At 47.0% G+C, this 20647-nt stretch overlaps 4 protein-coding genes across 5 annotated transcripts; 1 reads left to right on the top strand and 3 right to left on the bottom strand.

The window, feature by feature from the left end:
• Positions 1–327: 327 nt before the first annotated feature.
• LOC111072391 (regulator of nonsense transcripts 2) lies at positions 328–5701 on the bottom strand. Its single transcript, XM_022364230.2, is given in 4 exon segments — positions 328–1705; positions 1707–2438; positions 2500–2788; positions 2869–5701. Coding segments are annotated over 4 exon segments (3744 nt in total). The 5' UTR covers positions 5565–5701; the 3' UTR covers positions 328–1678.
• Positions 5702–6332: 631 nt separating this feature from the next.
• On the top strand, positions 6333–8725 carry LOC111072445 (dynein intermediate chain 3, ciliary). Its single transcript, XM_022364323.2, has 2 exons — positions 6333–7976; positions 8043–8725. Exons 1-2 carry the CDS (start codon positions 6444–6446, stop codon positions 8448–8450), a joined length of 1941 nt encoding a protein of 646 aa, XP_022220015.1. The 5' UTR covers positions 6333–6443; the 3' UTR covers positions 8451–8725.
• Positions 8538–12258, bottom strand: LOC111072446 (epidermal retinol dehydrogenase 2). The gene is made up of 4 exons (XM_022364325.2): positions 12059–12258; positions 9404–9911; positions 9152–9334; positions 8538–9071 (listed from the first exon to the last, which is right to left on the bottom strand). Exons 1-4 carry the CDS (start codon positions 12076–12078, stop codon positions 8808–8810), a joined length of 975 nt encoding a protein of 324 aa, XP_022220017.2. The 5' UTR covers positions 12079–12258; the 3' UTR covers positions 8538–8807.
• Positions 12259–15012: 2754 nt separating this feature from the next.
• On the bottom strand, positions 15013–18334 carry LOC111072434 (EF-hand calcium-binding domain-containing protein 1). Of its 2 annotated transcripts, none has more exons than XM_022364304.2 (5): positions 18210–18334; positions 15876–16266; positions 15644–15767; positions 15206–15565; positions 15013–15143 (listed from the first exon to the last, which is right to left on the bottom strand). In XM_022364304.2, the coding sequence occupies exons 1-5, from the start codon at positions 18292–18294 to the stop codon at positions 15024–15026; spliced, it is 1080 nt and encodes a 359-aa protein (XP_022219996.2). In that variant the 5' UTR covers positions 18295–18334; the 3' UTR covers positions 15013–15023. The 2 variants fall into 2 exon arrangements, with proteins under 2 accessions (XP_022219996.2, XP_022219994.2); XM_022364302.2 differs by lacking the exon at positions 18210–18334 and adding an exon at positions 17042–17166.
• Between the last annotated feature and the right edge of the window lie 2313 nt (positions 18335–20647).

The following is a 20647-nucleotide window of genomic DNA, read 5'->3' as shown; positions in this document are numbered from 1 at the left end:
CTCCCTCCCTGCTTAACCGCACCGAAACGGCCCCACCCTCTGATGTCCAAATGTGTTTTCTTTTGTTAAAAAAAAAAGTAATAATAATAAAAAATTAAATAATCTAACTTTACAATTTTAATATTTAAGCGTATATTAACATTTAAGCTTTTGTAATTGTTAATCTAAAATCTAAAATGCAAGAGTGCCACCGGGACTTTGACTTCTATATGATTTTTTTCATTTCGTTTTGAACTCATTTTGTACGTTTTTATTTTTTAATTTGTTTTTTTTTTTTTTTTTTTTGTAATTTTTGTATTTATGAGAATTTATGAGAGATACATACGTCGTCTCTTTTGTGTGTGTTTTTGTTTTTAATCGATTTTCGTTCATTAATAGTGAATTAATACTACTATATAAATATTATATCTTTTGCCATTTGTACTGATTACTGATTAACATTTTAAAAGTAAAACCAAACAAACGAACGAAAACATTTGTATAAGCAAGCAACAAAAAAAGAAGCATAAAAAAAAAGCGTAAAACATTTTGGAATATTGTTATTTAACGAATACACCAACACACTGGCAATATACAATGGGATAAGATGAAGAGGAAATTTAAAAATAAATCAAAATCAAATTGTTTGACGCTAATTTTAGAGCAAATAAAATAAAACGAAAAACAAATAAAAATTCAAAAGTCAAACGAGTCTTGGGAAGGTATGCACTATTTTAGTGTGTCGATGTCCAGTCAAGACAGCAAGGGAGTGGAGGGGAGGGGAGGTGGAGGTGGAGTGGAAACCCATTAACTATACATGCGCGTGTATAAATATGAATATATATCAAATCTGTATAGATTAGATATATTCCCCTGATCTAATGTAAGTAAGTGGTATAGTATATTCCTGCTCTCTGTGGGCGGAGGGGAAACAGCCATCAGTTGGGTGGTTTCGGTTTCAGTTACGGGCGTGTATGTGTACGGATACATATGTATGTATGTATGTATATATTTACAAAAAACATATGTATATGGTATATATGCACTTTTTATATATCAATCGATCAGTAGGGGGTAGGTTTGTTTTCAAAACAAGTCGATGCAATTGTACGTACTATATGTATGTATGTGTATATGGTTAATTTTAAGGGATCGGCTGTGCTCTCTATGTGCACCATAGCGAAGGATATTGTTTGGGGTTGGCGGGGGGCGTTGTGGAGAGCCTTACAATATCTTGAGCTGCCATGCCGCACGATCTGTGGCATGGCATTGGCAATGAGTGTAGAATCTCGTGGGCATGCTAACGCGCTGGCGTTGGTATAAAGCGGACGAGCGCTGTGTGGTGAGAGCTCAACTTAAGTACGGTATAAAAACGTCTGTATATCCGTGTGTGTGTGTCCCTGTACCAGAGGATTGCACATGGAACACGGTGTGGATCGGTGTGTATCGGAGAATCAAGGTCTCTTGGAGCACCTTCTCTCTCTCTCCCGTTCGTATTCCTGTTGCCTGTTACAATATTTCGACAACTATTTGTAAACTTGAATGTTGTTGTTGCTGTTGTTGGAGGCACCATCCATCTTCCCGCTTTAACCATGGTTGCTGCGATGCCAGTGTGAGTCCGTGAGCGCATTCCCTGATTGTTAACTTGACTTGGATTGGTCTGTTGTCGTCGGCCTGAGGGCTGTGGCTGCTGGGCGTCTCAGTGAAATATGAGATCCGCATCTGGGGGCGCCCTTCTGGTGTTTGAACTTTTGTCTGTTGGGTTTCTGGTAGTAGCTCTGAGTGAAATTTCGATGCTGCGGCGGCAGTAGTGACTCCTGATAGTCCTCCTCCTCAATGCGCTCGGTGATGTTCAGTGTGAGGCGCTTCACCTTCTCCTTCTCCTCGCGTATTTTCTGCTCCTGCACCTTCAGATTGATGGCCAAGTGCGAGTCCGAGGCACAGACAAACGATTTAAATTGCTGCTTTCCGCCCCTGTTGCCGCGCACCATCAGCACAAATGGAACAGCAGCCGCTGCAGCTGGCGTTGCCCCTCCCCCTCCTCCTCCTCCACCAGTTCCACCAGCATTGCTGGCCGCTGTCTTGCCTGAGGAGCTCTCGGGCAGATCGGGTGCTGGCGAGCGGGGAGGCAGATCTGGACAGCTGGATACCTTTGAGATCTGTGATCCGGCTGTGATCTGTTCGTATGACTTCTTCTGCAGACGCGCCATCATGGGTACGGGTATGTCCTTGGCGGTAGCCTTAACGGGCTCCTTCAGCCGTTCCTGATACGAATCTGTCGTCATTCTTTCATATTGCTGCTCGAAGTCCAAGTCCTCCTTGGACCATTCCGGCGGTGGCGGTGGTCCCATTGGAACATCTGTCTCATTTTCAGTACATTCGTTGCTCTGCTCCGGCTCCAGGCCGGCAACCTGACGCTCTCGCTGATCGTTCGAGCTGCCAGAATCCTCGTCAGTGGGCTGCGAGAATAGTCGTGTAATAATCGAAATGCAATGCAAGAGAATGCCAATCTACACTTACCCCTTCGTCCAGCTCACTGATCTCATTGAGGCTAGCCAGATTGGGATTGCTGGCATGCGATTTCAGATGGGGAAAGAGTCGCTCCTGCAACTGATCAATGGACTCCTTGGCCTGCTCCAGGCTAGTATAAAGCTTCAGCTTGGGCCGGACAGCGCCCAGACAGTCGCGATATGTGTGATCGACCAGTATGGGAAAGAGATCCGCCGAGCTCTCATTATCCCTACAGAAGACGGGATGGGACTTCTTGAACCAGTAATAGTGCTGGAAAAACATCAGGAAATAGTCCAGCCTGCAGAAGTCAGAAAGAAAGTGAGTGAGTGCCGTGCCGTGTCGTGTCTCCCTTCCCTCCTTCTTGGCTCTTCTACTTACTTCTTGCGCGTGGCCTGGCTGGTGAAGTAGGGGCCGCAGGTGTCGAGTAGCATGCAGGCCAGCTTCAGGCGAAACAGGCTCTCCGGCGGATCCAACGGCGACACCACACTCTGATCCGTGGACACACCCAGCGAGATAATGGAGTACAGGGTATTCAGTATGTGTGTGGACTCCACCAGCTTGTAGTTGTACATTTCGCCCAAATACTTGGCCATGGCAATGCGACGCTGTGCCATGCGCGGCGAATGTATCTCGAGCCCGGCGCGTATATCCTCGAACACATTATCAATGACAATGGTGACGGCCCGCGGCTGGTACGAACTGAGCCCGGACACCAGATCGGCCAGGCAGCGGATGAGTGGGAAGCGCAATAGAAATGCTTTGCTCAGGCACTTGATGGCATAGCCGCTGGTATCCGGATCCAGCCAGTCGATGCGACGCAGCATTTTGATGCAACGCTCAACGTTCTGCTTGCACAGCTCCTCGAAGATCAGGTGGCGTATGTACTCGTGAATGACGGGACGTGGGGCTGACTCGCGCTTGGATGACTCTGGCGGCTTCACCAGATAGTAGACACTTTCAATTTGGGCCGCATGACGCGAGTCCATGGCGGTGGCCAGCTTCAGGCGCAGCATTTGGTCGAGGAAGACGTTCATGAGCAGACGGGAGTCGCGACAATTGTACAGATATACACCAGTCACCTCCACAAATGCGCATGCCATCTCGATCTGATGATGCTGAAAGTCGCGCAGCAGCATCTTGAGGCATCCGAGGGCGTCGAATTTCTTGAACAGGCCGAATTTCACCTGCTCGCCAATGAAACGCACTATCTTCAGCTTGGACTCGATATTCAGTTGATTCTTTTTGCGTATATGCCACTTGAACTCCTTGCGCAGCAGCTCGGACAGATCGGCGGCCACGTCCGTGTTGCACATGTGAACGACGGCCATGAAGCGCGACAGATAGGGCAGAATATCCAGGCGGGTGCGCTGCACCGAGAAAATCGTTCGGGTCAGCTTCTTGCGCTGGTGTTTTGTGTTGAAGTTGAGCAGAAATTCGATGGCGGCCGAGTCGATAAGCTCCTTGTTGACGCAATTGAAGAGATTCACGAGAAATGTATCGAATTGCTGGCGTATCTGTTGCTGTGTCTGGGCCGTCGGCGGCTGGCTTTGCAGCTGCTGGCGTCCCAGTTCCATCAGAGCGCTGCACATCTTCTGCGGCTTCAAGTCGTTCGGCGAGGTGCCCGTGGGGGCCAGCAGCAGCGGTGGAGTGCTGCTTGGTGGCGGCTGGTCGTCGGCAGTGTTCTCAGACGGCGGATCCGAATTGGTGGAGGGTGGATCATCGATATCCATTTCGGCATCTAGATTGGCATCGATGGCCTCTTCGGTCAGTTCGCTGGGCTCCTCCATCGTCTCTAGGTCCACCTTGGGGGCGGAGAAGTCGGGTAGGAACTGGCGCAGATCGGGCAGATCTGTGTAAAAGGCACGTGTCTCCTCATCGCCCCAAGGATCGAGCACCCCCAAGGCGGCACTGTCCAGCATATTGTCAATCACTGTGCCCGGACTGCAGCACTCCGACTCCTTGGCCAGCTCTGGCAGCGGTTCGGCCAACAGTTCCGACAGCGTCTGGGCAGAGGCCAGCAGCTTGTCGAAGCTCGCCTGCATCATTTCGCACTTTTCACGCTTCTCCGATGAGATCTCGCCCTTGCACTCCATCGTGCGACGTATGTTCTTCGTCATGTTCATCAGTTCGGTCTGCTCGGCCAGGACATGCTTGCACAGGGCCTTGAAGTAGCCCTTGAGCATGGTGCGCAAGTTTGCCTGCTTGTCCGCTGCCAGGAAATCGGATTTGGGCACCTCCACGTCGTACTTGAGAGCCAGTTGTTGCATTTTCTGCGGTACCAGGCCAGCGTACTCCTCGCCGCAGTGGCGGCAAAACGAGAGTATAATCGAGAAGTTGTTATGCCCGTCCTTGTCCTGGCCGATTAGCTGCACCAGCACCATGCCCAGCAGGGCCAGGCCGGGCTTCATCTGGATAACACCCGAGCTGATAAGCTCGGCGAAGAGACGCAGATCGACGCGCAGCTTGCTCGGGTTGCCGATCTTCTCGCCCTTCATGTTCAGCACCTTCTGCCAGGCTTCCAGGAAGTGCGTGTCGAAGTCCACATAGGTGGCGTGCAGGCGCGAGGATAGCATCACCACCGAAGGCACATCGTTCATCTTGAGCTTGGCTTCCGCCAGGGCGGCACATATCTCCGAAATATACTTGCTTAGATTCAAGGCGGACAGCTCGCGGAGCAGCGGCTCCAGCTGCGTGGTGGTGAACATTTTCAGCTTCTTCACAAACGCCGTGTTCTTCTTGAGACTGGAGTCGAGGCGGGCAAAGAACTCCTCGCCGGGAAGCTCGATGTTGGCATTTTGCTGACGCATCAGCCGCTTGCTCTCGATTTTCTCACCCAGCTCTTGGATGAACAGCCGCAATTCTTCGCGCTCCTCTGCCTCTTTGGCAGCATCATCGCCATCGCCATCACCGTCATCGTTCGGCGACGCCTCTGGGACTGCTTCTGCTTCTACCTCGGATGTTGTTGTGGCGGTGGCGCTGGCGGCTGCGGCAGCATGGGATGAGTTTGTTGTCGCGGTTTCCGGTATCTCGGCCGGTCTCTCTGCCACAGTTGGGCCCGACTTGTTAGTGGGCATGGCGGCAAATGTAAGTAATATGATTTGTCTCACGCTAGCCTCGATGTTGTTTTGTAATTACAAAACAGAAATATCAGAAATATCTGGGAAGTTTCAGGCAAATTTGTTTCATTTGTTGGATGTAGTGTGACCGCGGATTAATCGTTAACCCACTTAGCCCACTTAACCCCCCTCTATTTAAACAGTGAAAAACCTTCAATTAAGCCGCGGAAAATAATACTGTTTTGTATCTTTTTCTTGTAGATGCATCCGTCCTTTTTACTTACATAAAATATAACCAAGATCTCTTTCACCTGAAATGCGTAAAACAATTTTTTTAAGTTTCATGAATTTCGTGGGAATATTTAATACTCCGTGGTCGAAAATGGGCTAAAGCTATTTTTAGTTGATCGGAAATCATATGTGCCGATTTTCATATTCAGTTTAATATTATTAGCTAGCTAGGACCCTCAGCACTGAAAATATAGTTTTATCCAATAGTCGAATACATTTTCTACAACATTGTTTAAGTTTTAGTGCTCTTTTTCATCGGAGCGGTCGTAAAATAAGTTATTAAAATTAAGGTACTTTCTTAAGTACAAATACCGTGACCGCGAGTTGGCACACATCTCTAGAAACTGAAATCGATTACCAAACATCGGTTAGTATCGATTTTGTAGACGAGTTTTTTGTGAATGGTTCGCGCGCAGTTCAAATTAACTTTCTATAGTATTTCTGAAATGCTTGTTAAAAAAATAAAATAAACTCAGCTTTGCTTTCGTTTTACAGTCAATCAAATTACGATATTTCACACCAGTAAAATCATTATCATTATCATTATACAGAAATCGGTAGAAGACAAAACATTATCAAAAGGCCAGCCTCAGCCCCGTCATCGTCATGTATCAGAACCAATTTATTTTTTCACGTGAGCGCCGCCTCTTTGGGCGCCAGTGCCTATTCCAGGACCGCAATGAACTGATGGTCAGTGTCCATCCCAGCGGGCGGCTACGCCTGAAGTACATTTTACGCGATCCGGCAGTGCATCCCACACAGCTCAGCGACCAGATGGCCCTGAGCATCATGGAGACGGAGAATGTGACCCACGATCAGCACGGGATGTACCACTACGAGGGCGGCTGGCCCAGGGAGGTGAACATCAATGACGAAGAGCAGACGGTGCGCCATCGCAAGAAGGTGGAGCGCGAGGACAGCTGGGGCGAACAGGTCACCGACATAATCCGCTCCATGATGAATGTGGCCGAGCAGAACAACGCCATCAACATTTATCAGAACTTCTTTGCCGATCTGAGCCCGGAGCTGGGCCAAGATCTTCGCCAGCGCTTTACGGCGCGCGTGGTGAATGTGTTCCACGACCTGTGGGTGCCACCGCGCCAAATGAATGTCGTCGACTGGATGCCCAACAACGAGAAGCAGTTTATGGCCCAATTCACGAACCAATATCGCTTGCGTCCGGATGGGGAGAAGCTGGTGCCAGGCGATGCCTGGAATGGCGGCGAAAATGGCTTCTACATCTGGGAGGTGAACAATCCGCTCAAGCCGAAGCTCTTCTACGACAGCAACGAGGTGGTATCGCGTGCCAAAATCTGTCCCAAGGACGAGAACAATCTGGCCGGTGGCACCTGGTCGGGCAAGGTGTGCATCTGGAGCACCTTCAAGAGTGGCCCGCCGCTGCGCATCTGTCCGCTGGAGACGGCCCATCGCGAGAACACCAAGGCCCTCTGCTGGGTGCACTCCAAGTCGAACACAGAGTTCTACACGGGCTCCCTGGACGGCTCCATCAAGTACTGGGACACACGCGATCTCATGATGCCGGTGCACGAGCTGCTGCTGGAGCCGATGCCGCAGGAGCGTCAGAGTCGCCAGAATTCGCACGGGGTGATGGTGCTCGAATTTGAGTACACCATTCCCGTACGCTTCATCATTGGCAGCGACATGGGCTGCGTGTTTGTGGGCAATCGCAAGGGCATGACGCCCCAGGAAACGCTGCTCGCCCACTATCAGCTGTTTGCCGGGCCCGTGTGCAGCATCAATCGGAATCCGTTCTTCGTGAAGAACTTCCTGGTGACAGGCGACTGGCGGGCGCGCGTTTGGTCCGAGGAGTCCAAGGATGGGCCCAGCACAATGTATTTCCGCAAGAAGACGCAGATCGTCTGCGGCGCCTGGAGCACGGGCCGCTGTTCCCTTTTCGTCACCGGCGACAAGAAGGGAGTGGTGGATTTCTGGGATCTGCTGTTGCATCAGCGTCTGCCCGTCTGTAGCATCAATTTTGGTTCACCCATCAAGGACGTGGTCTTCCGCCCGGAGGGTTCACTGCTGGCCATTGCCCTGGAGAATGGCGATACACAGATACTCGTGCTGGACGATGCCATGAAGTCGGGCACCGGCAAAGAGAAGGCCCTCATAGCAGCCGTAAGCGTTCTCCGACGTATTCTATTTTAATATCAGCCAAATAATTGTCCCCCGCCCGCACCGCAGATGTTTGAGCGTGAGATCATGCGTAGCAAAATCCTGGAGGCGCGCGTCGAGGAAATGAAGCTGAAGCGTCGCACCCAAATGCTGGCCGAGGAGGAGCGCGCCAGAAATGCTGGTGAGGTGGCCGAATTGGATCTGGAGCTGGATCCCGACAATCCCGATCAGTTTGTGCAGCTAATCGAGGGCGATGATCAGTTCCGTCTGGCCATTGCCGACTTCCAGGAAATGCTGCTCAATGTGGAGCGCAAGCGTTCGAAGCGTAACATGATCATGGAGCGCACAGCCTTCGAGCAGTGGTACCTCGAGGAGAGTCGCGAACATGAACCCTCAGTGGGCTCCCAGGATACTGTTAACCCAGAGGAAACCAAAAAGAAGGCCAAAGAAGCACCCGAAGGCGGCAAAACCAAGTAGACACTTGGACACACAGGCGCACCTCTGGCACTCCCGGGGCCTACTCCACCGGAACCACACACTGAACCAAAATGCTCAACGAGTCTGTCATTTTTATGGCGACTTTTATTACGACCCCACACAATTAGCATTTAAGCATTTAAGTAACAACCTTTCTGAATTCACATTTCTCCAAAGAAATGAGGCTACAATTAATATACGCACACAAAGCAGTTAGGGGAAATTAATTATAGACAAAAATTAAAAAAAAAAATTAATAAAGCTCTAGGACCTAATGCAGAGTGTACGGCAGAGGAGTAGTAGTGGTAGTAGGAGGTGGTGCTGCTGCTGCTGCTGCTCGCTGCTTCTCGTCCTGTTCTAGTACTTGTCCGTGTCGACGCCCGTGTCAATGAAATCGTTGACCAGTCGCATTGCCTTGCGGGGCACAAGACGTCCGATCTTCTCCAGCGTCAGATAGCTGCGTGGCACGGCTGCCTCCTCGAGACCCTCGCGCTGTGCCTGAATAATGGAAGCGGCCGCCACATCGGGCGCAATCAACTTGAACAGGTTGGGGAAACGGTAGCGGGGATTCTTGCACAGACCCGTGTCGATCATGTACGGATAGATGGTGGTCAGTTTTACCTGCAACAAGATTGAATTCAACTCACGCTAGAATCACGCAAAGAGGGGCGGCGTGGAGAGAGGGGGGCTCCAACACTTACGTTATTCTGTGGATTCTTTTGGCGCAGCTCCTCGCTGAGGGCGGCCATGTAGCCGCGTACGGCGAACTTGGTGCCGCAGTAGGGCACCAGATTGATGAGACCAAAGAGTCCGGCACAGGAGGAAAGCGCCACAATGCTGCCTTCGTTGCGCTCGATCATGTCGGGCAGGAAGGATTGAATCATCTATAGAATGAGAGGGATCAAGGAGGATTCCCACATGCAGCAAAAATTCATAACGAGCAAAATGCTTACCCAGAAATGTGAGATCACATTGATGTCGTACATGAGACGAATCTCGTTCTCGGTGTGCTCCAAAATTGGATGGCAGGGCATAATGCCGGCATTGTTAACCACCACATGGATGAAGCCATGCTCCTTGCGCACCTTCTGGGCCAACTCAATCAGCTCCTCGCGCTTTGTCACATTGCACACATAGCCAAAGGCCTTGCCGCCCTTCTGCTTGATATCCTTCACCGTCTGATTGTTGGTCTGCTCGTTCACGTCCCAGCAGATGACGGTGGCCCCCAAGGCCGCGTACTGCAATGCCATTTGCTTGCCCATGCCATGCCCTGCGCCGGTGATCAGCACAAATTTACCGTTCACATTCTCCAGCGGCTTCGTCTGGAAGAGGCCGATTATCGATTCGATTATCGACAGCCAGAATTTGACCAACAGCATCACAATGTCCACCACTAGCAGCACAATGTTGTAGATGTCGCTGCTGTTGGTTGTGGTACCGTTACCGCTAGCATTGCCAGCGCTAAAAATTGGAGTGCAGGGAGGGAGAGAGAGAGAAAGATCAGTGGAATGTTCAGGGTGGCATGGTGCGGGGGGGCCGGGTTGCCATGGGAAGTTCCAGTTCCAGTGCGAGTGCGTGACGCCTGCTAATTAGGCTCTGCTTTTGATCTTTGCATCATAATTATTAAATGGGGAGTCAACTCGAATGGAGTGAACTCTAATCTACTGCTGTGGAGTGTGTGCCTGCTACGAAGTACACACACTAAAGTTTGAGTGTGCTTCAAATCGCATTGGGGCAGTTCTCAAAGTTCCTCCTTCTCGCTGAGATACCCTTCCTTTGCTTATAAAGGGTAAGGGTATAAAGTGTAATTTTATTACTCTTAATATGTACATACAGTATGCGTCGGGTATCTACATATGTACATACATGCATACATACATATATAATGTAATTTTAATTGTAATTGTAAAAATTTTTAATTTAGTTTTTATTCATCCTAAAGCTGCTATAGAAATGTTTGATCTGCAAGTGTATCGTATGCTTCGGCTCCCTTCTCCCATTACTTGTGTCTGCCGCTGGTCTGGGCTCCACGCGGAAGTTATGAGTCGGCGTTGGCAGAGGTTCATCTGTGGTCAGCTTTTCTCATGTATATATGTATGTATACCATACCCCCAGTACTCGTATTACAATAACAATTACTGGCTTGCAGCTGCGTGAGATCTCTTGATAGTGCCAAAACATTTTTTTCAGATGGTTTTTTGTTTGTTTTGTGTTTTTTTGTTTGCTACTTGTGACACACATTCATAGAGGCACCCGAACGAAGATCAGCCAAATATGATATATGTATGTACATATTTAGCCACGGGTATGGGACAGATGATCGTGCCCTGACCGTGGCTCTAGATCTGCCCCCACCACAACTGCTCCCTAGCTCTCTCTCTATCGCTTATACCAATGCAAACCGCTCTTATCGCTGCATTTTGTTCACATTCTATATTTAGGCAATCTCTCCATATTACCATATACATATACATACATGTATGTACATATGTACATATGTACTTATGCACCTAACTGTAAGCCAAAATGAACGCCACATGAAATGCATAATACACTCAAAAGTTTCAACAATTTAAAACAATTTTCTATGCCATTCGATTATAACTGTTTCAAATTATACATTTTATATGGAATAATAATTTCCATAATTTTTGGATGACTGCAAATAGATAATTGGATGTATTCATATAAGGTATGAATGAATTTATTCTGTTTTTTAATTGTTGTTTAATATTTACACCCAGCTCTACTATTTCTATGCACAGCAGATTTCATGGGTATTTGTCTTAGGTCATGTAAGACGTCTCTCAAAAACAATCCTGAAAGTGGCGAGCTGCGGCGCTACTATTGCCATGACCACAGCTGTATGTCCCTATAAGGTTTTTCTGATAGATCTCTTAGATCGTGAATTAGAGCTGTTGTTGATCCTAACATACTTATGTACATACAAATCAAATCAAGGAAACTGGAACAGAAGTCTTACTTAGCCTGTGATCATGAGGGGACAACAATAACAATATTGGAACCAGTTTCCTGTTCTACCGTGAAATGTGTCTCCTATTGCCAGCTAGTATCCGCTTATCGTGTTTGTTTTTCTTGGTCCAATGGGCAGCATTACCCCGATTAGGGGTAGGTAACCAGAGAGCATATCGGAACTGAAGCGAGACCGATCATGGTGCCCCCTGGTGCCCCCGTGTTGCACAAATGGCCCGCAGGCAAAGGTTAACGAAATACGCCAACCGGTTCAATAAGCTGGTTGGCAATTAATCTGCCAGTAATAATAATTATTGGGATAATCGTCCATCTCTTAAACGCGACAACCGACCCCATTGGACTCTGCGAACCCTGGCCCCAACCGAGGCGAGGGATTGGCTTCTGGCTTCGACACGCGATAAGGAACGGACTGCACGGAGAGCCACCAACACACGTATGTAGGTGTTATCTGGTAGAACAGACCATAATTTATATTTGTACAACAAATTCCAATGTTCATATTTTTTTTAGTTTGTTTGTTTTTTTTTTTTCGCGATGATAAGATTATTTTGCAGTTGCTAAGAGAGCGATGTGCTCCTTTCTTTCATCTGCCACATTGTACAATAATTACTGACCTTTGCGACACTTTGGACATGTTGGCGAGGATTTCAGTTGTGTGTGTGTGTGTGTGTGTGCTGTGTTCAAGGATCGGTGGGTGATGGGTGGTGGTGGTGGTGTTAGATCGTGGAGCAGAGCAAGAGCAAACCGTTAGCGGCTGTTAACGAATTCGGACTGAGTTTCGACAAAAGTAAACACTACGCACAGCACCGTGTGCGCCTCTGCGAGTATGCCGTATATATGCCGTATAAGTTATTATTTCAAATATACACTCGCACTTGCACACTCATACTCAAAGCTGGAGCAGACCCACACTGACATTAACAGTCGCACTCATAAGTAGATGGCACCAACACCACAACCAACGAGCACCGCTGACGAGAGCTACGAGCACAAGCAAAAGCAGAGGCAGAAGCGTTCTATACTCCGCTCCGACACATGTCGATCCGATCCGATCCGATCCGATACGATCAGATCCGATCTATATGGAACGACGCGTTGGCGACAGCAACGCAACAACAACAACAACAACAACAACGACGACGTATGAATGGGAACCCATTCGTTCGTTCGTTCGTTCAGATTAGTCCAGCTGCCCATTGTGTGTGTGTGTGTGTGTGTGTGTGTGTGCGCCAGTGCGGAGGGTAACACGTGTGTGTGTGTGTGCGTGAGTTAATCAGAGTCCGATATTAATAGTACACAAATGTGGAGGAGTGGTGGGGGGGAGCGGGAGCAGAACTGCAGCTATAACTAATCCCCCGCCCCAATCATCAATCATAAAATGCAGCGCAATCCAAAGATCTGGATAGAGTTTACGAGGCCCACGTGGAGACGCACACATACTCCTCTCATATGTATGTATGTGTGTGTGGAGCAGCACCCCCAACGAGCACACTTCTATCAGTAAGATTTGAGGCTGCTAAGCCTTTGACCCAAGTCCATGCATTATCTACCAAAAAAAAAAACGGAGTGGGTAAAGTGCAAGTGCTCAAAAAGCATTAAAATAAAATATATACTTTTATATATTTAAGCAGCACGCACACACCCCTCCTCCGCCCATTCATTAACTGTAACTATAACAAAAAAAAAACTCGGCTAATTAGTACTTACTTTGAGCACTCATTGCATCATACCAGTTTCGGCAGCAGCGATAAGATTTCACTTGAACAGGGTCCTAACTGCTTATGCTTTTAATTTTTAGTCATGCCCAATGATGATGCAGCAGGGTGAATCAGTTTTTGTAACAGGGCTGGGGTTAAGGTACAACTCCAGAAGTGTGAACACTTGGACAGAACGCCATGGCAATAATGTTTACAAAATGGAAGCTATAAATAAATAAACAACTTTGACAGAGCAACCGCCAAGCTGACACACCCGATGATTAGAAGTAATAATACCCCTTGGAGAAGACAAGATAAAAAACAAAAGGGCTACAATTTCACATAGCCTTCACATCTATCGTTCCTTGGGGGGAATAGTATATATGTACTTGGCACACGAACTGTGCTTATCAGATGTGCGATACTATCTGTCTGTATCTGTATCTGTATGTACATAATAGGAACAGATTCCAATAGTTACGATAGCTAAGATACCGCAAAGATAAAGAGCAAGAGACGTGAGTGCATTATAGTCTCTCTCTCCAAATATCAGATCTAAATAAATATGATCAAAGGTTCTGGTGAAACGAAAACGAAATATATGTGGATAGTAGATGTCATTGGATTCTGGTGACCGACCAAAGACCAGCCAGATTTCCAGTCTCTATGTTCTCTATGGGATGCTGAAATGGCAAACTGATTCTGGATTTCCTTTTAGCGGTAACCTTGCCTGGTTTGGATTCAGTCAAGTTCAACAATTGAATGCCAAGGGCAGTGGCGGTGGCAATGGCAAAGTGGAAGCTTCTCGGTTCGATCCGCATCAAATCTGATTCGGTGCGGCCTTCCTTTCCTGCTACTCCAAGAGTGTACTGTGTATTTAGATATTATGTAATGCCGCCACTGTCTGCTGCACTCATTCCGGTTCTATGGCAAATCCGGTCCACCTTCCCCAGTCATATTCAGTGTTCAGGCAGGCAGGCAGGCAGTCAGGCAGGGAGGCACTCTGGCAAGTGGCATGTGGCAGGCGGCGGGGCAGTGCGCGTCACGTTGGCCAGTGGAATGGGAAGCAAACAACGTATAAACAATGTGATACTTGCTTTGGGCGGGCGGGCGTTGCATGAATGCATTCGATAGATAAACAAGATTCGTGACCATTTCGGTTATTTCTATAGCTGGTTTGTCTGTGTGTCTATGTCTGCGTCTGTGTTTTTGTGGATGCGGCTGGCTAATCGAATAAATTAGCTCACATTACCGGACCGCTCGACTACTCACTCACTCGGCTTATTGTTTCACTTGACGCTTGCATAAATATGACGACTAATGCTTGCAACTTGCCGGCCGACACCGACACCGACACCGACACGGACAGTCGCCGAAACTCGAACCATTCAAGACGTAAACGAACGAACATCGAGCGATGGTGCCGTGCCCCATCTCAGTTGATTTCTTTAGATTGCGCGGTACTCGTACGTGCAGATTGCACTTATCACACATCTGTTCGCAGAAATGAATTGCATGTCGCTGGCATTGGTCGGGGTCACCTTCTGGCACCTCCGGGTGGCTACTCACTCTAATCAAGTGCAGTTATTGTCGTTCATACGAGTATGTGGTGACAGGCACCACAAAGAACCCTTGCCTTCGCAGCAATCTCTAAAATACGTTGACACGTTGAAACCACAAATTTAGGGACATTGAACTGCTTTCGAAGCTCCAAGCATAGAGACTTGAACACAATTTAATCATAATAATTATAGGGCTATTTTAGTTGTGGTTCGGGGAATCAGAAATCAATTGCCATGTAACGTATTTTATTTAATTAATTCACGATTGCTTGGGCATATAGTAGGACAATGATATTTTGTCTACTCTTGTTCGATTCGATTTACACCTGTAGCGTTGAGAAAAAGGACCCGACAGCACTGTCCGTGGGCAGGCACTGGCCAAAGGCTTCAATCAGCAGCGGTTCGGCGGTGACTGTGGCCATGAAGTCCTCCAGCGACACCTGAGTGGAGGGAGGGGGGCAGTAAATAGGGGCGTATGGAGATGAATGGCATTGCTCTTTACCTTGCCATCCTTGTCCAGGTCGAATTTCTTGAGTACGATCTCCACCAGATCCTTGACACCCTCGTCGGGATCCTCGTCCTGCGGCTGCTTGATCAGACAGTTGCGCAGCAGCGTGAACATCTCATCCTTGGTAATGAAACCGTCCTGATTGAGGTCGTACACCCGAAAGCAGAAGCCCGCCCGCTCCGTGGACGTGCCGCGCAGAAACGTTGAGAGGCCGATGAGCCAGCCCTCGAGCCGCAGGGGCAGGCCCTCGTGTGCCTTGTCCCAGCTGCAAAAGATGCGCTCCATCAGTATCTCCTCGGTGACAATATCGAAGGTGCTGTGCAACAGCTCACGGAACACAATTCGGTCGATGCCCTGCAAGGATGCACGGCAAATATCTCAGTTAGTGTGAGTGGTGGGGCAGGGGGGATTGGGATCCGCTGTAAGACTCACCTCCACGGCTGCATGGGGCTTCGCTATGGCCGCACTGGAAGAGCTGGAGGCCAGCGTCTTGGCCGCATACTGGCAGTTGGACACGAGCTTCCGATAGATACGGCACAGAGCATCCAGTTCGTCTCTGCAACGGGATTGGTTTCAGGGACTGGTTAGAACGGAACGGAACGGAAAGGGAACCGGAACTGGAACTGGCACTGGAATGGGAACTGGGAACGTGCTGGAAACTCACTTGCTGAAGCGCGTCTTCTTGCGCAAACTGTCCAGCAGCTTTGGATTGATTTTGCCGCTTAGCTCCTCCATTCTCCTTTGGCGCTGCTGCCGCTTTTTCTGCAGGGCCGCCGCGGCGGCTTTTGACTGTTGGTTGCTCGAGTTACGTTTGCCGCTGGCGAGGAATACCGAGACCGTTTTCAGTATCGTTTTGTTCGCATGTAGTGTGGATCTGCCGGCTGTTGTTGCTCCGGCACCGCTTGATGTTGTTGCTGCACCACCACCACCACCGCCGCCTCCCCCTCCAGCTCCAGCAGCGACTACGACTCCGGCTCCAGCCACAGTTCCGCCCCCAACATTATCACGATTGGGTGTCGGCGTTGGCGAACGACCCTTGGTGGCGCCTGCTTTGCCTGCAACCAAACAAATTTCCAATACATGAAACTGTTGGGATGGGGATGGGGATGGGGTTCCCCTCCCTGTTCCTCTTTATGTGTCAAAGCCAACACGCTCATCCAACCCCCCCACTTGGATTCCCCAAGTCACTTTCAATATGTACAAACTATACACGGCAGTATGTGGAACAAAGGGATAGAGCAAACAAAAGGCAAAAGGCCCAAAATGTAAATGCCTGCCCTGCTCTGCCTCTGCCCTGCCCTTCACATCGCATTATTCGTACATCCGAATGGGTAATGGCTAATGTGCCACTATTCACATTTTACCCAGTCAAAGCGACTGCAATGAGAGTACACTGAGAGAAAAGACCTAATTAACGGAGAGATATTGCCCAAAAGGGCATAGAAAATCGGTAACGATTGCGAGTGCAGGGGCATAGAACCAGAAACCATACCAAAAGGGCAATATAATGGGTTCTAAAAGACGCTAGATGTGTCCGAAAATAATTTAAGTGGATCCTGAAGTAATCCCAATAAATATCTTAGAAGGTTGATGGGTCCTAAGACAGTGTAAATGGGTCTTAAAAGTGTGTACATATGTGGATCGCAATGGATGGATTGTACATAGATAGAACTTAAGAAAAATCGATCGAACGATAACGATCAACAGAACCAATCTAGAGCCAAGAATTTGGAACATCGGCAGAAGAAAGGGGAGAGCGGAAGAGAGATAGAGCGCTAGAGCGGAACATGCAGAATTTCTGCAAGTGCACGCGTTTACTCTTTTGCTTACTTTGATTAAACTTCAACTCTCTCATTCTCTCTGAGAGTGAGTGTGCGGGGGAGGCGTCTGGCATTGTATTGTTGTATCGTGTCAGACCTGGCGATATTTCTCGGCTCTTGTATGCAATTTTGTATGCGCAAAATGTTATTATCTTGTGATTACCCAAGAAGAGGGAGTAGCCCCGACATACATACTCTGTCTGTTTGTCTGTCTGCCTGGTTGAAACGGTATAGTTATAGGTATAGCCATTGCCATATCGTTGCCCATATATGTATATTTGTATTTATGGCCGTCTTCGCCCTCGGCACTATAATTTTATTAGCATTTCCATTTGCTACGGATGCGTGTCAGTGTCGGGGACGAGCCAAAGTACATATGCAACGGGTCTCTGGCATTCTACATACATACATACATACATAGATATGTAACTCTTGTAATTTGTTGATTTTTAACCATTTGCCCCGACCCGTCGTTGCCCGGCTGCCACACAAAACAAATCACGGATTGGGAGGGGGGGATGTTTTACTCGAGTTGTTCTTTGTCATGTTGCACGTCCACTGACAGCACCTGAATGGAGCAATTCAAATATGTTTGGACTTGGCAGTCCATCAACAGCAGCTCCCAGCCCATAACCCCATCACACAAAAACACACACACACATACACGACAGAGAGAGAATGCACATGTACTTGGACTTGCCACATGCCGTATGGGTAATGCAACCGATAGTTGGCTCAGACCGCTCCATCCAAACAGTTGAGGTTATCCTTGAGCGCGGAACAAAGCTCTGAGATAATGGCCAAAAAAAGGAGGCCCCTCATCAGGCAAGTATTTTGCATTTTTGTTCAACACTTTCACCATTTCTTGGAATCTGTTTTTCCCAGATATCTCCCACAGATGAAGCACATAATGGGGGAGTGTTATTCTCCTTTATGACTAGATGGTATTTGCCCCATCATTGTCATTGCCAGAGGAGGGAACACACACACAGCACAAATCAGTCACAGTTGCGTCTCAGCGTTGCGCTGCAATGTATGCTATGGAAATTGACGTAATTAAAAGTTTAAATTGGTTTGAGTTACACCCACCACACAAACACAAACAGACACAGGCACACACACACAGAGAGGAAAAGAGAAAGAGAGAATTGTTTTATAGATGTTTAAAGAAGAGATACCCATGTCTAGGTTGTTGTTATTTTGATTGCCCGATAGACTCCACGCAGAGGCGTTAAAGCGTGTCCCTTGGCCCTTTGGGCACATCCACAAATGGCAAACGGGCCAAAACAAAAGGAATCAACAAACTGCAACTTTTCTTCAGTTTCCAAGGCGAAGACAATTCACGGCGCCTCCCAAGGGCTTCAAGTGTGTGCTGACAGTCCCCAGGCATTGTCAGTTGGAATAGGCAACGAAGAGAACTCTATGAATAACCACAAAGCAAAGGCCGGGCCGGGCGGGGCGGGGCTGGGTGTGCAAACTATTGATAAAACAAGGCCAAGACAAGACGGCAAACAACTTTCCGCACTCACCACCCATCGGCAACATCGCACCAACATCGCTACGAAAATTGTATTTGCATTTATTTCAATTTCCTTTCTATTATTTGTTAGATTTCTATTTCTCTGTAACAACATTTTGGTTTTTGTTTTGTTTTCTTTTTTTTGCTTTTGAGGCTATATATGGGATAATTGATTGATCCCTCCTGCCGTCTGACCACTGGACCACTGGACCACTGCCTTTATATACCCAACGATTTTGGTTTCGATTGCTTTCAATTACGTTTCAATTATTGTATTTTCTGATAGATAGTATCATGTGTATATTTTGTGGGTATATTGTGTATACAATCACCAGATTACAATGTGCACTCTTTTATTTTCTCAGCTTTTAGTGTAAACTTAGGCGTAAAGTACGGTTATACATACGGTTCGTAGTGCTAGTTAGTAATACCTAAAATATGTAGTACAGTAGATCAATCGATAATGCCTATAGCTACATATGTATAACTATTGTATGTATGTATGTTTCGCTCATCATTTCTCTGACTTGCTATGCACTTTGATTTGATTGGATTTGATAAAGCCCCTGCACTGCATTTTCTGCATCCATTTTTGTGTGTGTGGGTGTGTGCTGATCAGGTGCGTAGTACAAAGCACAACACACTGCACACGACTCGAACAGAGAGAGAGAGAGAGAGAGAGAGGGAAAGGGAGAGAGAGAAGCGGTAGAGAGACCTCTCTCTCTCTCGCATGTTCGGCTTGGACCCCAACATAAGGAACCGACCGGATGGCCGATGGCCAAATAGCAAACAGAATAAATACTCGTAATAAAAAAAACAGATTTTGTTTTGGCTTAAACACAGGTGGCATAAGTTAGACATAAAAGTTATTGCATTTAATTACACGTTCAATTAGAATCCTATTTTTAAAACATTACATAATAACCGTATGATAATATTAATTAACAAGAAAAGAACTGCAACGTTTATTTGTATCTCATAATGCTTCAATTCTTTTAGGATTTGTCTTGGTTGTCTACTAGTTCTATGTACGTTTTTCGATCCTTTTTGGGGCAGGGCCAAGGCTGCTAAGTCAGATTGGATACTGCGGATTTTTGCTTTTTCAAACTGATTTCTTTTTTACATACGAGCGTTTACAATGCTTTGTGTTAGATATATTGCGAAATATTGTTGAATTGGAAAGTCCTATATGCCAATAAGGCAACACACAAACGAAAACATACACTTTAAAATACTCGTACTGGTACATTTCGTTGATCTACTCGTAGTGTTCAGAAGCAATCCTTTTTCATGGGGTTTCGTTAAAATGTATATATATATGGGATTGTGTGGGATTTTTTGGGGATGTGGGATAATGCTACAGAACTGTCTGTTGATGGTGGTAATTGTATTTCATCTCGATACGTTTGCACTTTTTAGCTTAATTGGTATATTTTGAAAGATTGGGCGTCATTCTCCGTTATCCTTTATGGTTAAGGTTATTAGTTATCGTCATCGTCTGTTTAGTGCCAGACCAAGGCCAAAAGCAATTTTGGTTTTATCATTATCCGATTTGTTCCGATTTCAGTTATTTTTTTGTTTGTTTGATCCGCTATTTTGTTTTTGTTGTTGCCGTTGTTGCCTTTTGTGTCTGTCTGGCTCGACTCAACTCGACTCGACTCGGCCTAACTCCCGACATTGTATTGCGTGTGTACACTTACTTATTAGAACCATTTTATTCCATTTAATATTCATGCTCCTCTCCGTTATGTTCTTTTCTTAACTGAACCTTTCCGTTTCCATTTTGATACGAGATCCTCTGCTCCCTGGTCAGATCTTAAACGTTTCTTTGTCATCGTTTTTCATTTTGTTTTTTTTTTTGTTGTTGTTTTTTATCAGCTACTAAATGGCTTAACTAAGAGTTTTCAAATCTTGTTTTGTTTGCGCTTACATTAATAAATATAAATTTATATATATTTATATGTATATGTATACATATATACATATATATATATATCTATACGTATATATGGTATGCATGTGCATCACTGTCTGTCTTAAAATTCAATTATCATTTCTATATATATGTATATATGTATAATTTTGTTGCCGGTTGCT

Source organism: Drosophila obscura, unplaced genomic scaffold, assembly GCF_018151105.1.
Source record: "Drosophila obscura isolate BZ-5 IFL unplaced genomic scaffold, ASM1815110v1 contig_165, whole genome shotgun sequence".
In the NCBI taxonomy this organism is placed as follows: domain Eukaryota; kingdom Metazoa; phylum Arthropoda; class Insecta; order Diptera; family Drosophilidae; genus Drosophila; species Drosophila obscura.
This window is presented reverse-complemented; position numbering and strand designations above follow the sequence as displayed.

What these genes read in the sequence shown, in the direction of transcription:
- LOC111072445 (XM_022364323.2), top strand. Translation starts at nt 6,444, where the DNA reads ATGTATCAGAACCAATTTATTTTTTCACGTGAGCGCCGCCTCTTTGGG. An exon ending in AGAAGGCCCTCATAGCAGCC is followed by an intron (nt 7,977 to 8,042) that starts GTAAGCGTTCTC and finishes CCCGCACCGCAG; the next exon opens with ATGTTTGAGCGTGAGATCAT.
- LOC111072446 (XM_022364325.2), bottom strand. Translation starts at nt 12,078, where the DNA reads ATGTCCAAAGTGTCGCAAAG. An exon ending in ATGTCCAAAGTGTCGCAAAG is followed by an intron (nt 9,912 to 12,058) that starts GTCAGTAATTAT and finishes TCCAATTTTTAG; the next exon opens with CGCTGGCAATGCTAGCGGTA. An exon ending in AAAAGAATCCACAGAATAAC is followed by an intron (nt 9,072 to 9,151) that starts GTAAGTGTTGGA and finishes ATCTTGTTGCAG; the next exon opens with GTAAAACTGACCACCATCTA.
- LOC111072434 (XM_022364304.2), bottom strand. Translation starts at nt 18,294, where the DNA reads ATGTGCCCAAAGGGCCAAGGGACACGCTTTAACGCCTCTGCGTGGAGT. An exon ending in TAACAACAACCTAGACATGG is followed by an intron (nt 16,267 to 18,209) that starts GTATCTCTTCTT and finishes GTTTGGTTGCAG; the next exon opens with GCAAAGCAGGCGCCACCAAG. An exon ending in ACCTGGACAAGGATGGCAAG is followed by an intron (nt 15,144 to 15,205) that starts GTAAAGAGCAAT and finishes CCCTCCACTCAG; the next exon opens with GTGTCGCTGGAGGACTTCAT.